This window comes from Condylura cristata, unplaced genomic scaffold (assembly GCF_000260355.1).
Source record: "Condylura cristata isolate star-nosed mole 26May11 unplaced genomic scaffold, ConCri1.0 scaffold00026, whole genome shotgun sequence".
NCBI lineage: Eukaryota > Metazoa > Chordata > Mammalia > Eulipotyphla > Talpidae > Condylura > Condylura cristata.
In genome coordinates, this window is record NW_004567127.1 from 3,922,205 (window position 1) to 3,937,021 (window position 14,817).

At 56.9% G+C, this 14,817-nt stretch overlaps 2 protein-coding genes across 2 annotated transcripts in view; one reads left to right on the plus strand and one right to left on the minus strand.

The window, feature by feature from the left end:
* TRIM45 (tripartite motif containing 45) overlaps positions 1 to 1,696 on the plus strand; it is a 7,145-nt gene extending 5,449 nt beyond the window's left edge. Inside the window, exons 5-6 of the mRNA XM_004689601.2 lie at positions 147 to 273; positions 1,006 to 1,696. Coding sequence (XP_004689658.1) covers positions 147 to 273; positions 1,006 to 1,154 — 276 coding nt within the window. The 3' untranslated portion in view covers positions 1,155 to 1,696. The remainder of the gene's footprint in view (positions 1 to 146; positions 274 to 1,005) is intronic.
* Positions 1,697 to 2,158: 462 nt separating this feature from the next.
* TTF2 (transcription termination factor, RNA polymerase II) overlaps positions 2,159 to 14,817 on the minus strand; it is a 33,550-nt gene continuing 20,891 nt past the window's right edge. The window contains exons 14-23 of the mRNA XM_012730015.1: positions 14,051 to 14,204; positions 13,685 to 13,776; positions 12,839 to 12,921; positions 12,351 to 12,487; positions 11,435 to 11,605; positions 9,388 to 9,446; positions 8,507 to 8,657; positions 7,775 to 7,857; positions 6,436 to 6,510; positions 2,159 to 4,249 (exon numbers count right to left, since the gene is read on the minus strand). Coding sequence (XP_012585469.1) covers positions 4,105 to 4,249; positions 6,436 to 6,510; positions 7,775 to 7,857; positions 8,507 to 8,657; positions 9,388 to 9,446; positions 11,435 to 11,605; positions 12,351 to 12,487; positions 12,839 to 12,921; positions 13,685 to 13,776; positions 14,051 to 14,204 — 1,150 coding nt within the window. The 3' untranslated portion in view covers positions 2,159 to 4,104. The remainder of the gene's footprint in view (positions 4,250 to 6,435; positions 6,511 to 7,774; positions 7,858 to 8,506; positions 8,658 to 9,387; positions 9,447 to 11,434; positions 11,606 to 12,350; positions 12,488 to 12,838; positions 12,922 to 13,684; positions 13,777 to 14,050; positions 14,205 to 14,817) is intronic.

Here is a 14,817-nt window from a genome sequence, read left to right on the forward strand (position 1 = left end):
GGGCCCCTCCGCCTTCGCACCCGCCAGCCTGCTGCTCTCTGCCGTCCCGGCACTCCGGGCCAGGACCCTCATGGCTGACGCTGCTTAGCCCTGGCGCCGCCCCGCCCGCCTGGCGGCTCACGCGCTGTCCTCTGCTCCGGACACAGGGCTCGCCCTTCACCGTGACCGTGAAGAAGAGGCACCGTCCACACCCCGGCGTGTTTCACTGCTGCACGTTCTGCTCCAGCGGGGGCCAGAAGACCGCTCGCTGCGCCTGTGGCGGCACCATGCCAGGTGGGCCTGCGGCTCGGCAGCGGCCACCGTGCCCCTGCCCGCAAGGCGAGCGGGTCGAGACCCGACTTCAGGAGGCAGAGCCGTGCACGTAGCTACGCCACAGCTCTGAGCTCGCGGAAAGCTGCTTTGTCCCAAAAAGTAGAACGGAAGCTTCAAAGTCCTGGGCTCTTTAGCTTTGCTGCGGCTCACCGGTCCGATGAGCCCTGAGGCCTCCGGCGTGCCTGGCTCCAGACCGCCCTCTCCAGCTACCTGGGCACGGGGGCACTGAGACCCGCCGGGCTAACCGGGCCAGGCAGGGCAGCGGGTGGGAGCGGTGAGCTGCCCTGGCCTCTCTCCTGCAGGTGCAGGAGGGATCAGGCCAGGCAAGGGGTCGCGTGACTCTGAAATACTGTTTACTCCCGGGCGCCCTTCAGACGGGCTCCGTCCTCCTGTGGAGCTCTTCAGACCTACCTACCTTGTTTTTTCGGCCACGCTACCCTCCGCGTCTATTTCAATGTGTAGTTATCCCCAGACCGCTTTGTCCCCTGGAGCCAACCGCATTAAATGACTCTTCTCGGTGCTTCCGCTCACCGAGCTGGCTGCCATCCCATCCTGGGGGCGTCAGACCGCCCCCTCCCGCGGGCCTGTCAGCCGTTTCTCCCCCCGCAGCGCATGCTGGCAGCAGTGCTCACTCCATGGTGACCGCTGGACACCCTCTAATGGTGGTGCTCTCTCTCCACTTGTGCCATGCAGGCGGGTACCTCGGCTGTGGCCACGGACACAGAGGCCACCCGGGTCGTCCCCACTGGTCATGCTGCGGGCAGTTTGCCGAGAAGTCGGAGTGCACGTGGACCGGAGGGCAGGGCGCCCCGAGGAGTCTGCTCAGGACCGTGGCCCTGTGACGTCGCCCGGCCCCGTGACACCGCAGCCGGGGGCGCCAGCCCACCAGCGGACCCCCGGCCCGGCCGACCCAGAAGAGACTGAGAGAATTACAGCAAAGTGCCTATCGTCTGCGCCCGAGGGCAAGTGCATCTTTGTGCGTCACTGGCCGATCGCAGAGGCGGTGGCCGGGCAGCCACCCACCTCTCTGGCAGCGGGGGCGCCAGGCTCTGCCCTGCCCGGCCAGGCCTCCGCGACGGTGGAGGCGGCAGTCTGACTGAGCTCTCCCAGAGCTGCCTGCTGTGCGGCCCCTCCCGAGAGAACAAGACCTTCAGCACTACTGACTGGGCGTCACCCTGACGGCTGGGTGGATGTCTGTCCCCCGCCCCGACACCGTGTTCACCGCCTGGTTCACCTCCTGGCCCCAGAGCCTGCAAGGTCACGCCGGTCAAGCCGTGAGAAGCGGCGGTGCTGCAGTAGAGCCCCGGACACCTGCTCGTGCCAGGCGAGCGGGCCCTTCGGCGCCGCCCTGCCACTACAAAGCGCCCCCTGCCGCACAGGCCGGAGCGGGCTCCGCTCCCTGGACGCGCCCGCGAGAGGGCGCGGCTGCGACTCAGCCCCGGTCTTCCGTGCACCGCCACTCTCCCGCACGGCGCCCCGTCCTCTCAGCAGCGCGGTCTTAGGGGAGCGTGCCAGGCCCCGCTTGGCCTCGGTCCTCCCCACCGGCCTCCAGCGCTGCCCTTCCCCCAGAGGAGTCCGCCTAGGGCTCCTCACTCTCCAGCACTCTGTCTTGGCACCTTTAGTCACTGTCGCTCCGTCTGGAGTGCTCCCTCACGGGAAACCCCCGAAACCACTCCCCCTTCTGCACCTGTCCGAGCGTCCTGTCCCACGGTCCCTCTACGTGTCCGAGAGAGAACTCCCAGGCCTCCCTGGCGGCCGAGGGGTTAAGTCTCAGGGCTACCTCTGCTGTGGCCTGAGTTTGATCCCCCCCCAGGGAGGGACCCCCAGGGCGCCGCAGACCTCGCCTATCTCCCCGCTGCTCCCCTCAGCAGTGCGCTTGAGTAGGTGCCTGTTCTGCCCCCCGCCCGCTCTGTCTGATGCATCCTCTCTCCTTTGCACCTCTGGCCTGCACCCTAGTTCTTCTACACATAAATAAGCCTTAAAGATGCAACACAGGACTCCACCACCACCTAACACACCTCAGCCTGCTCCCTGCGTGTCCTGGGCTCCCGATGGCCAGCTCTGTGCAGGCAGGGGGCTGGCACTACTCCAGTCTCCCTGGAAGGGCTACTCCGGCGCATAGGAGAGGCTCCATCAATACTCTGTCAAACGGGTTGGTAGATTTACTTTGTAGTTCCTTGCTACCTGTTTCTACATGCGAGAATCCCTTTCTCAAGGTGCATTTAATGAAATCCACTTAGGAAAACCATCTTGGGCTTCTTGCATACACGTTGGATAAAATACACGCACCTCAGGGACCTGCGTTTTCCAGTTACCTCAGACCCCCAGGGAACTGCTTGCTGTGCAGCAGCTTGTATCACGTCACCTGCCTTCCCCGCCCTGTGTGTGATGGATCCGATTTCAGAACCAAAGATGAAGAGTGCATCACTTTAGTGGCTCCGGTTTCAGGAATTGGATAGTGTTGCCATAGCTAACTATGTTGAAACAGAACGTTTCCACACGACATCCAGGTTCCAGCACAGGCAATGCCACAGCTGCTTAAATGGCAACAGGCCCGTCACCAATACCAAGAGCTAGTGTGGGGAGGGGCACGGCTCTCCCTCGGCCGGTGCTACCGCGGAGTCTAAACCCAGTTTGCTCCAGTTTGCTGACCCCGCCTGCTGAAAAGCCTGGCAAGTGAGTGATCTGCAGAGCCCAAGACTCCAGGGTAAGGTTAAGAAGTTCGTGGACTTAGAGATTGTCCCCACGGTAACGAAGTGCTCCAGATCCAGAAACCACCCTCGCGTGGCAGCCCGGGGCGGCGCCAGGACGCTGCGCTGTGATGAGCCACGCCGCCTCTGGTGTAACAGGAACGGACACGGGCCGCCAGTGGGAGCCTCCGTCCTCTGGAGGAAACGGCACAAACAGCGCGGCCAGGGATGACAAACGGCGCTGACACCCGCCGGGCCCAGCTCTCCCAGGGACGCGAGAGAGGCGTCTCCGTGGGTGGAGACCTGGGGGAGTCCCCGCGAAGAGGCAGCGGGGGGAACTGAGCACTGCTTATGTCAGACTGCAGGAAGCGCCTTGGGCGTCGCCGTGGCCAGGCCCACACACCGACCTCAGTCCCTTCACCCCCAGTCTTCCTCACCTGGTGGCCTCCCCACCACTGCCACCTGTCTCCCCTCTAGACCGTCAGCCTCAGGGGAGCAGGGACTGCTGTTAATATCAGGTGGTATTAAATGACGTGCACAGCTACCACCTACCTGGCACTCAGGTGTGTGCGCCAAACGATACAGCGATCCGAACACTACACAGACCAGTGCTGCTCAGCGCTACGACCACAGTGTAAACACCGCGCCCCTCATGGCCCTGAACCCCTGGGATGAGGCAACCGGCAGCAACGCCAGAGGGCCCACTCTCCGCTCAGCCCAGCGGAGAGGCTCAGGAGCAGCCTCACTGGCAAGAGATGAAGACAGGGACAGACCTGCGTCAGGGGCGCTGCCCCCGCGGTGGGGTTCAAGGACACCGCACCCAGTCTCCTCCAGAATCACCTTGCGCTGAAGCAGTGGCTTGTATCAAAGTAATGTATTGGTTTCTAGGTCACTCCTTAATATGACTGTCATCAACCTGATAATCATGACCAAGTCCCCATCATAACTGACTAGCCCGTTCGTTAGCACAGCGGCTGGTGCCCCATTCTTCTGGGGCTAAAATCCAGGCGATGGACAGGGTCACTCAGAAGGCTGCGTGGTTCCGAGGCGCTGGCAGGAAGCAGTGATGGCGCTCCCTGCTCTAAGCCCCGCAAACAGGAGCTCAGATATCGAAAAGGATTCTGTAGTCATCCAAGGAGAGCTTGGTAACAGATTCTCCAGACCCTGACAGAACCTGCTTGGCCAAGTTTTTCTTTTTTTCTTGGAGTGCCAGGATCTTCTCTTCCACTGTCCCCTTACACACAAATCTAAAAGAATAGACAAGCAAATCGTCAAAACCCCAAAGCAAGCAGATCTATTTATGCTTTATTTTTAAATGAGACTTTATCTTCCTGTTTTTAGGTTTGGTAAAGAACCAGTGTGTAGAAGGTACAAGTAAATGTGCATCTGTTAAAAATGATGGAGTGCAAACTGACTTTCTTTTGGGAACTGAGGTGAGAAAAGCCAAAATCTGTCAAAGATACCCAGAAGGCACAGTCAAAAAGCTGCATCACGGCCCTCCCTGGCGGCCAAGGGGTTAAAGTGCAGCTCTAGGAGGCAATCTGTAGCCACAGTGGCATGAGTTTGATCCCCAGCTGGCCAGCCGGGGAGCTGACCCACATATGGCGCAGCAGACCTCTCCTGTCTTGCTTCAGTGCAATGTCCTATTTTGTTGCTAATTCACACTAAAAACAGGTTTTTCAAAATAATGAAACACCATTGCTGTCACTCGGGCACTCAACACATACACCCCGAGCCTGCACCCCGAGCCATCTCCTTCACTAGGTATGGGGCTGAGGACACAGTCCTCGCCTCCAAAAGAACACAAGACACAGGTGATGATACGTGACGACAGTACTCCTACATGGGAGGTGGAATAGAGAAGGAAATCTGGGGCGTTCAGAGAAGGCTCAGGAAGTCAACTCATGGTGCGTGGGCTGCAGGATGAGGCAGGGCTCGCCAGATGGCACAAGGGCAGCATCCCAGGGAATGTGTGTGAAGTCAAGGTCTGCTGGAGGCTGGCCACATCGGCCAGTCTGGACAGGGCACAAGTCAGGGGTCTCCACCATTTTGTAGCATAACAGCGGCAGCGCAGTGGCTGATGGGGCAGATCACGAATGGTTGTACACGTCGTGTTGAGGAGGTTAGATATAACGAGGGACATGGGAGTGGGGTAGGGAGGAAGGGATGCTTACATGAAGCACTCAGAAAGCAAATGAAAACCTGACGTGTGAAAAATGAGAAAGAGGGAGGGTTTTCTGGTTCAGTGATTAGGCAAATGGTGATGCCTCTCACAAAGACAGAACACTCACAAGGGTGAGTGACACAAAATGGGGGAAGAATTTCAGTCTGTGGCATCTCGGCTCCCGGGAACAGAGATGTGCACTTGCCACCTTCAGTGTTCAGAGGTTCAGTCAGGCGCTCAGTGAGCTGTGTGCACAAATGAATGACGGGTGTGCATGTGACTTGCAGCCTGGTATTTAACAGATAGGACATCTGGGTCTGGGGCTTGGGAGACAGCAGAGCTGACGCTACAGATCGTGGACTTACTGGCACAGAAAAGATGATTACGGGAGGGAGTTGAGAGCCAGTGACAGGAAAAGACAACAAACACAATTACTGTAGTTGGCAAATTCTGGAACTGACAGGTGTTTCTTTAACAAGAGCACTTTCAGTGAAGCAACAGGCTGAAAATGGCTTTGCAAAGTTGAGGAATGAAGGGGCGGTAAGCAAGAAAGACTCTGACTCCTGATTCTTCAGGAAAGCTGGCCATGAGCAGGAAGAAACAAAAGGGGTTCCCAGTCAGGAAGGCTTGCAGCAATAGGCAATTTTTCACAGAGAAGTGCTGCCCCCCCATGCAGCAGGGCCCGGGTATCGCTCCAGATACAGGAGACGGGTCACGGCAGCAAACACCACACCGAGCCGGGCTTTTCTCCCCATGAAGACATCTCGGGGCAAGTGGCAAAATGAGACTGGCCCAAGGTCAGATAACGCCACAGCAAACCAGCAAACTGCGGCCAGCGACCGCGGCGTGCATGGGCCCCCTGCTTAGGAATGTGTGCTGAAGTAGCTGTCGGCAGAGGTGCAGCACGCCGGCAGCTTCCTCTCATGTGGCTCAGAAAAAAGCTGGTACATTCAGAAAGTGCGCGAGAATCAGCATTTGGCATTATTCTTGCCATCAAACGGCTGGGGGAGTTTTTGGCGTTATTCTTGTAAGAGTACTTATCTTCTCTGACAGAAAGTCAAAATAAAGGGTAATATAAGGGTCCTTTTATGGGCTGCTCTGACCAGAAATGGCTCATCATTTACATGGGTGTGTTCATCATTGGCAGCACTGCCAGGGTCACCCCCCAACTGTCTGTGTTCCCTGCCAGCGTTTCACAATCTTCCCCAGCACCCAGAGAGAGCCCTGTGCGAAGCAGGACTCGGGAGGGCCTAGCCGGGAGACGCCTACCTGTGTATGAAGACATCTTTCTTCTGCCCCAGCCGGTAAATCCGGTCACAAGCCTGGTCTTCAAGCGATGGGTTCCTGTACACGACACGCAAAGGAGCTGAAAGGTACTGAGGTCCTAGCCCGGGGTGGACCAATCCCAAGGGCAAACCAGCCTGCAGCCTGTTCCCATCGGACGCTGGGCGAGCAGGGCCGCCATTTTGAAAGGGTTGTAAGAACAAACAACCCACAACAAAGTGCGTGTGAGAGACCTACGTGGCCTACAGCACCCGCAACATTTACTCTCTCCCCTAAAATAATCACACGGAATGTCAGAAAGCCACTGGCTCGGTCAGAATGAGACTCCGAAAGCCCCGGATTACCTTCTGCCCTCCAAAGAGAGACTGAGCTCAGATTACTCTAAGAAGAGCTCTCAGCACCATCATCGGTTGACAACGGAAGAGACAGAGGGGAAACAGTGCTCGAAGCCAGGACTAACGAGCGGTCGGGCCTGGGGCCAGGCCCCACCCGCACCCCCCAACCCCGGATGGCTACTGGGAGCTGCGAGGGCAGCCAGTGATCTCCAAGGCTGTGCTTGACTTCAGGATTCCGTTTCTACAGGGAGACTTAACTTGTGCCTTCTTCACAGCTCTCGCTCTGATCTCCAGACCACTCCCTCGTCTCTAAAATCCTGGGTACCCTTCTCCATCCTGAAGTGGTGTAAATGCCCCGCTTCCCCCTCTCACCGTCTGAGAGCATCCAAACAAAACCTACACACGTCCTCCCAGAAGGCAGGAGTGCGTGGCCTCTTGGCGCCAACTGGGGCGCCGGGAGACGCAGACAGGCGGCAGTTCCCAGCCCAGCACCAGAGGGGCATGCCTGGGAAACCAATACCGGCCCTACTTCCGACCCCCACACCCCAGCCACACCCCAACTCGGGCTCCTCTGCCAGGGCCAGCGTGCGGGAAGCCAGGCTCTGTGTGCCTCTGATCTAACGGGACAATTCCTTCGCCTGCCCCATGGAGTACAGTGTCTCCTGCTTCTTTGGGTACAGATTTCCTTGAGTGTCAACATATATGTCTGAAATAAGGTGTGTTGAAGAAGCAAAGCTGACTGAGGCAGCTCTCAGCCCTGAGGAACAGCCTCTGCTCAGTTTCCATGGAAACAGATGTCAGACTAACAATAAAGTGAGCAGACTATTTCAAGGAGTCATCCCGAGCCTGCCTTGCTGGGAATCCAGGCCGCCGACCAGTACCGCTCTGACCTGCAGCAAAGTAATGTTGTGCGCAGGCACGTCGGAGCCAAGAGCGCGCGGCCCCGGCCCCCTGCTGTGCTGCGGCCACTGGAGAAAAACCTCCATTACCAGTGCATGTCCATCAGGAAAAGGTGGTTTCCTCCGGTCAGGTTCAGGCCGACGCCTCCAGCGGTGAGAGAGATCAGCATCACCTTCAAGAGGAGGCACACCATGAGCTCCGCCCGGTGGCCTCAGCCCCTCTCCGCCTGGCTCAGGCTCAAGCCCACGGTCCACACTGGGAAGCAGCACCGTGTTCCCACGCAACGCCTCCTGCACCATAACTGTGCTGTGATATGAAACGTAACGCCGCTATGGCCCACGCCTCCCCTTCAAGATAATTCTTCCCGTTTTGGGTGAGTTAACCTCAAAACCACTGCGTGCCACTAAAATGTCCCTGGCAGCCACAAGCACAGGCTCGGTGGCCGGGGGAGGCTCCGTGACCCAGACTGTCGGGTCCATCCGCCTCGGCCCCACCTCATGCTCCGTTCGCCCATCGTTTGCCGAGTGCCTTCCACGGTCTCAGCACCCAGAGTCAGAGGCCCGGGCTCTGGCCCTTCCCTCCTCGGGCCCCTCCTACCTTCGGCACCTGCTTCCTGCGCAAAGGATCCCTGATCCTCAGCAGCTCTGCACCGAGCCCTGGGCCCTCGGGCTGATTCCCGAGAGCAGCAGCACGTCATCAGTACAGACGCTGCAGTCCAGGCTGTGGATAGCTTTCAACGGAGCTGCCCTGCGCTGCGGTTCTCTGCGCGCCTGGGCGCACTCTGCTCTTGATCGCCGAGCTCTGAGGCGACCGGGGCATACCTGAGGGTTTCTGGAGCTGTTAAAGGCCTCCACCAAGTCCATTCTCTGCTTGGCGCCCACAGAGCCGTCGATGGTGTCGTAGGTCAGCCCGCGCCTCCTGAGGTGCCAGGCCACGACTCTGAGCATGCTGGTCCACTGCGAGACGATGACGCTGTGGAGGAGCACACGCCACGTGGCCGTTAAATAGGTCACCTGCGGGGCGCTAGCGACCCCACTGGTCTGAGATGCAGCATCAGAGGCGCCTCTCTGTCACCCGAGGGGCAAAGACACACACCTGGGCCCGTGAGACTCGAAGCCTCGTTGGTCCTGTGACTCACCTTGCGCTGAGTGGAGTCCGGACAAAGTGGGGCTACACGTAAACCATGAAGGGCGCCTCGGGGTTGGGCACCCCTGAAGGCGAGCCGGGCTCCCGCAGCAGGGGGTGCAGGCGCCTCCCCTTGCCCGTCAGAACAAGCTGCCGCTCCCGCCCTCCCCCCACGCTAGGCTTTAACTGCCTTACGATTTGTATTTCCCACACACAAACGCACACGCAGAACCGGGCGAAGAGCTCGCAGTGGGCGAAGGGAACCTCTTGTGTCCCCCACCCAGCCGGCGCCTGTCCACACACAGGCCCCCTCTTCTACACCGCTGCCCCGTCCTTCCCTGAGCCGCTGCTCTACTTCTCATCTGCCCCGCCGCCGGCTAACCCGGATCCTCTGACTCCCTTTTCAATCTGTGCCGCAAACATTTTCCTTTGAAACCACAGGGCACGCGCTACCCTCAGTGCTTTCTGCGGAGCAAGACTCAAGGCCCTTGATGCAGAAAAGCCAGACTGATGACGACCAGCAAGATCAAATGCCTCTGCTTCGTTTCAGCAACATGCGGATAAAGGGCGCTTTTACCTCTTTTGGGACCCTGGTTCTCTTCGGATGGCCTCCAGCCTTTCCAGCAGGCATAAGATCTGGGGAAAGGTTACACGAACATATGTAGCTTTAGGCAAGTGCAGTTTCCTCCGTTTTCTCTCACGTGAATCACGGACGCAGCCCCTCACAGCACCCGGTCCTGTTCCTCAGACTCCTCTCGCAGACAGACCGCTGATTCTAAAATATAAATTTCTGCGTTCCTCCCCTTTAGACTCGCGAGTGGCCGGCCACCCACGGGGGGGACGGGGCCCAGGGGAGCCTGGTGCTCTGCCTGCAGCTCTAGCCCGTCACCCACCGCAGCCTCGTCAAACGACACTCTCTTCTTCTGCTGAGCAGCACCTGTGCCATGTTCTTCCCTCTGCCTGAGACTCCTGTGAGTCAGCGTCACCCACTCTGGGCGGTCCCCCACAGAAGGGCTGGGCATTGCCTGCCGGGACCCTCTCTAGCGTCCTTTCTGTCATCACGGTCTTCTTCACGCTCTACAGCAGCTGTGCACCCACCACCTCCCGCTGCCACCACCTCAGATACTCCAAGGGAAGAGCCTCGTGTCCCCAGCACCCGGCCCTCTGCGGCCAGCAAGGGTCTGGGCCGAAGGTCCGCAGGGTGAGAACTGGCTCCACTTTTGGGCGCTCCGGTGGCTGAACAAAGAGGCCCGTCCAGTGCCAGGAACATGCACTGACGCTTCCAGACGCTGGGGTCTGTCCCGACCCTCCCGCGCCCTCCCACACCGCATGGGAGACCCCGTAGGCCCAGGGTGAGACTGTGAGATGGCACAACCAAGCGCCTTGTTCCCCCCAGCTGCGCACCCGGGCGACCTGCCAACTGCATCTCAGGCCTAGCGCAGCCCTGGGGTGGTGGGCCAGGCCTCGGGGCGAAGACGCCTTACTCCACCAGCCCTGCGGATGCCCAGTGAAGAGCTCACCGTCCTCCCCGGAAAGAGCCGCGGAGGCAGCCACACACGCCGCCTTGTGACGCCGGCACCTGGGCGCCCCGCACCCTGGACAAAGAGGGGACCTGCAGCTGCACTGTCGCCACCCGGCTGACAGGCGCCTGGGCCGGAACTGCTGACGCACGGCGACTCTCCCCCGTGATGGAGCTGACCAGAGGCCCGAGGGCAGCGTTCCGGGGCCAGTACCTTCCGCGGGTGTTAGGTTTGTGAAACAGCCCAACACTCACGGGCCTGTGTCAAGAAGCCTTGTCAATCCGCACAGCCTGTGAGACTAGGAAAATGGATCCGCGAGGAAGGACGTTTTAACCCCGAGAGCTGACTCTGAAGACATGAGGGTATGAAGTCTGGCCACGTAGGGTGCTCATCTTATGAGGAAGACCCAGGCAAATATTTAAGATTTTTAAGTACAGTGATTCTTAAATAACAGTGCTCCCCTGGCAGCAACCTCCTCTCCAGTTATTTTGTGTTTTAAAAAGAGCCCTTGAGGAGTGAGGTTTGGGTCAGGAAGGACAGAGAGAAACAAACCCCACCGCAGCAGCAAGCTTGTGGCGACATGCCAACAGGCCCGGGCAGGGGCCTCACAGCAGAGCTCAGCCTTCCTCTCCTAGAACGCTCTAACGAAAAGGCAGCGAATGTCTGAGGAGGCCTGAAGTCCTCACAGGAAGTGATCCTGGCAAATGGCCCATCAACAGTCGGAGCCACTGTCGCCCACAGGTGTGAGTCTCGAGGGCCGAGCCAGGGCTGTTTTCCTTCACAACTTCCCAGCCACAAGCTGCTGCTCCCGCAGGCGCTGCTGCCACTGCCACACAGCCCTGCCGGAGGGCTCCCCCCTGGTGCAGGCAGAAAGCCACCTTGACGTCGAGCTAACCCACGCCCCTCTCCAAAAGCTAAGTCAGCGAGCTTAGAATCATTCGCAAAATCAAGAGTTTAAGACCAGAGCGAGAATCTGAGCGGCTGCTACCTAGTGTTTCTGGTCCTCCCACCCAGAGAGGGCCCGCTGGCCAGAATTAGTGGGCCCACGTGGGAAAACGTGAGGCCTCAAGAGTCATTCCGCCACAGCGGTGGTGACGGAAGTACCTTGGTGCTCTCTCTCGTGTCTTCAAAAAGCTCCACCTGGAAGTGTTTGCCATTGAGGGCGACAGTGGACGACAGCTCTGGGTCTTGGAATTCAGACAAGGTCAGAGCACTGAGCTGCTCCTCCAGGGAGAGGTCCAGGCCTTCACTCTTCAGTTCCGACGGGTCCAGGGCCTGAGCAGAACAAGGAGGGGCAGGAGTGGGAGGGCAGTTGAGGCAACAAGCCCGAGAACTCCCCAACGCTTCACACCCAACGCGCCACACAAGCAGCCCTACGACTTATCATCAGTATCCCTTCAGAGAAACCCAGTGAAAATGGAACCTTGTGCATTTTTTCACCAAGTTAAAAGCAAATCAAATGACGGAATTTCCGGGGACTTGCCAGGCAGCTCACTCAGGCATCCTACTCCCCCGCTAGAACACAGTTAATTTAGCCAGTAAACATCCAGCTACACGCTCCCAATTGCTCAAAAGAATGACAGGCCACGCTTAACTGTGACGGTGCCTCTACCAGCGTGAAGGCGACTTTGCCAATTGTACAAAGACTTGTGCTGTCCTAACTGAACTTAAAGGCCCTAGTAATGCCACAGGCAGGAAAAAAAAACAAACAACACAACAACCAAACTAGCCTTCCTATGCTAAAGTGCCAAAGTCTCCAGTTTCCTTTTAATAAAATGCCACTTCCCATCTGAAAGCGTATTTAAAACAAAACAAACATAAAAACTCAAGACCACGGGGATGGCTGAGATCAATGAAGATGAACATAAAGCAAAATAAACAAGGCGGCAAGCTCCTTCTGTCTGCCCCAACCACAGCTCTCCAAGCCCCGTTTTCCTGGATCCAGCAGACGACCCCGTTGGAGGAGGCCGAGAGGCGCGTCTCCAGCAGCCCCCCGGGCCCCGCCTAGGGCTTCTCTCACCGTCCTCAGCAGAGAGAGGTGGCAGCAGCACTGGCGCAGCCGCAGCAGCTGAGACAGCACGCTCCTCTGGCTGGCGCTCCGTGAGGCCGCGGCCGCGGGGCCTGCGCGGTTGCCGCTGTACCCAAACTCCCGGGCCACTGCCAATGAGGAAATCAAAGCCCAGAAGAGAACAGGTTTGAGTGGGAAATGTGGAGAAGAATCCGAACTAGAAGCAGCCATTTAAAACGTGTCAACAGTTAGTGATAACTCACTTCTGTACCAACGCAGCCCAGTGAAACACGGGTTTTCTTTACAGACTTACTCACGTTTTAATAGAGCAGATTTTTAAAATGATGCAAGAGAAGCTTAGCATGCGGGGTGCAGTGCTAGCTGGTCAGCGTTACAAGGCTGGGGTGATTCCTAGCTGAGGGCAGGTCTGATACTAAGAAACCAAGACCTCCTTTCTGTACCTGTGCTGAGGCTGAACCCACGTTTCCTTGACGACTCACCTCTACGGAATGGATCATCAGGGCTGGCTTCAGACTGGCGGTCCCCACTTTCCTGTCTTCTTAGATAGGACTGCAAAATTGACCTGTTTCAGCCCAAAAGAGAAAATGCAGAGGGTCACTAAGACCCAAGGGTTGAGGAGGCCACAAGGTCACAAAGGTCATCGCGGAACTGTGCTTGCAGGGCCTGGCACATTACAGATGAGCGGGTTGCTGGACCAGGTCAGGTTCAGCAAGCACCGGGCAGAGGCAACGAAAAATGCAATTATCTAAAACACAAATCGTTTAAAAATGACTAGCAAATGGGTCAGTTCCACAAAGTGTTATTGTTACTTCCTATTCATTAATATATACTACATGGGTTTACTACATTAACATTTATTTATGAATCTAACATCAATGTCACAGTACGATCGGTGAGTATTAAAAAAAGGTGCCCAGAAAGAAAAAACATTTACACCGGCAGTGAGAGCTGACAAGCGGGCCGGAATAAACCTGGAACTCAGGACGGAAGCTTCCGAGGAAGTACAAAGAAGTGATGACAAGACGTAGCGCGTTTTAAGCTCCAAGGTTTTAAGACCTTTTCCAGAAGGTCCCGGGAGGGCCAGACAGATCCGGGGACAGTGACCCTACTCGGGGATTCTCTGCAAGGCTTCAAAGCCTTCCATGTGCTGAGACCAAGGTGAGCTGGGGAGCGGGGAGGGAGTCCGAAGGAAAGGGACACAGGCGGTCAGGTATCAGTGACACGTAAATATGGCCTCAGCGGTCTCAGGCAGCCTGACCTCGACTCACTGTCCAGCAAGAACAGAGCAATACATGGGAGGAGGCACCTCTTCGCTGCACACACACCTTGATGTTGCGAAAAGGACACCGTAAACTTCCTTCTCAGCTACAGAGAGCTCTAAACAGTGAAGCTGGAAAGTACGCTGGGGCAGCATCACCTGAATAAAACAAATGAGCAGCTGGGTGAGGTTATTACAATAAACCAAACATTACAGCAAATCCCCCAGGGTCGACACGGGACATCTCGTCAACCCCTGGACAGACTTTCCCCTCTTCCCTCAAAGGATGCTTAGGCACTGCGCAGCAACCTCAGGGCCCCCTCATAGGGAAAAGGGGTGCTCTGGGGCTCCCAGACAAAGCAGAGGACTGTTCAACCCAAGACAAGGCCGCGTCACTGCCCCCAACACCCCGGGACACACGCTGCGAGATTACCAAGGGCTTGCCAGTTGCGTCCTTCTGGTCTTTTGTTCTCCTCAGCAAAAGGCTTCTGGTCAAGATACTTAGCCGCTCTCCCCCTTTCTTTGTACTGTTGTCAACCTGACTCTTCCACAGACTCAAGTTATCAAATGGAAAACAACGAAGAAATCTTTTTTTGTTGGGGAAGGTCAGAGAGCCGGAGAGGAGAAGTGTGGGAGGAGGGAGTAAATGTTTGAAGAAAGACAAGAGATGAAAAACGAATGAGCTTTCCTGTTACACCTGTCATCTTATCATTTTTAAAAGTGAATTCATGGCAAAGCTCTGCTAGACAGTTCAAAGGGCCCCCATCAGTAACAAAACCACATTATCAGGATGTGAATTTTCCCACTGATTATGTCTGTAGCGTCACAACAGAAACTTGAAGCAAGGCAGAATTTATTCCTAATGCTTCAAAGGTCAGCAAAGGAATTCCATATCCTCCTAGGTGCTCGCTTAAATAAAAGCAAGTGTTTTAAAATCAGCCTCTGTTCCATTTCCTTCAAATAAACGGTAGTCCTGACCCACACCACATGTTTTAACACAGAACTAGTCTAGTTTCCTAGTTTTCTACACTGACCTGGAAAAAATGGCTGTTGTTCCCTTTAATTCAACCTGTCCTAGTTTTTCCATACAGAGGAGCTGGGTGTCATCAAAGTCCTCTATCGGCCTGTCCATCAACTGATCATTCTCTTATAAATATTAACTCCTTGTGCCCTTTCAAGATGGCAGGCCAAGAGGGAAGG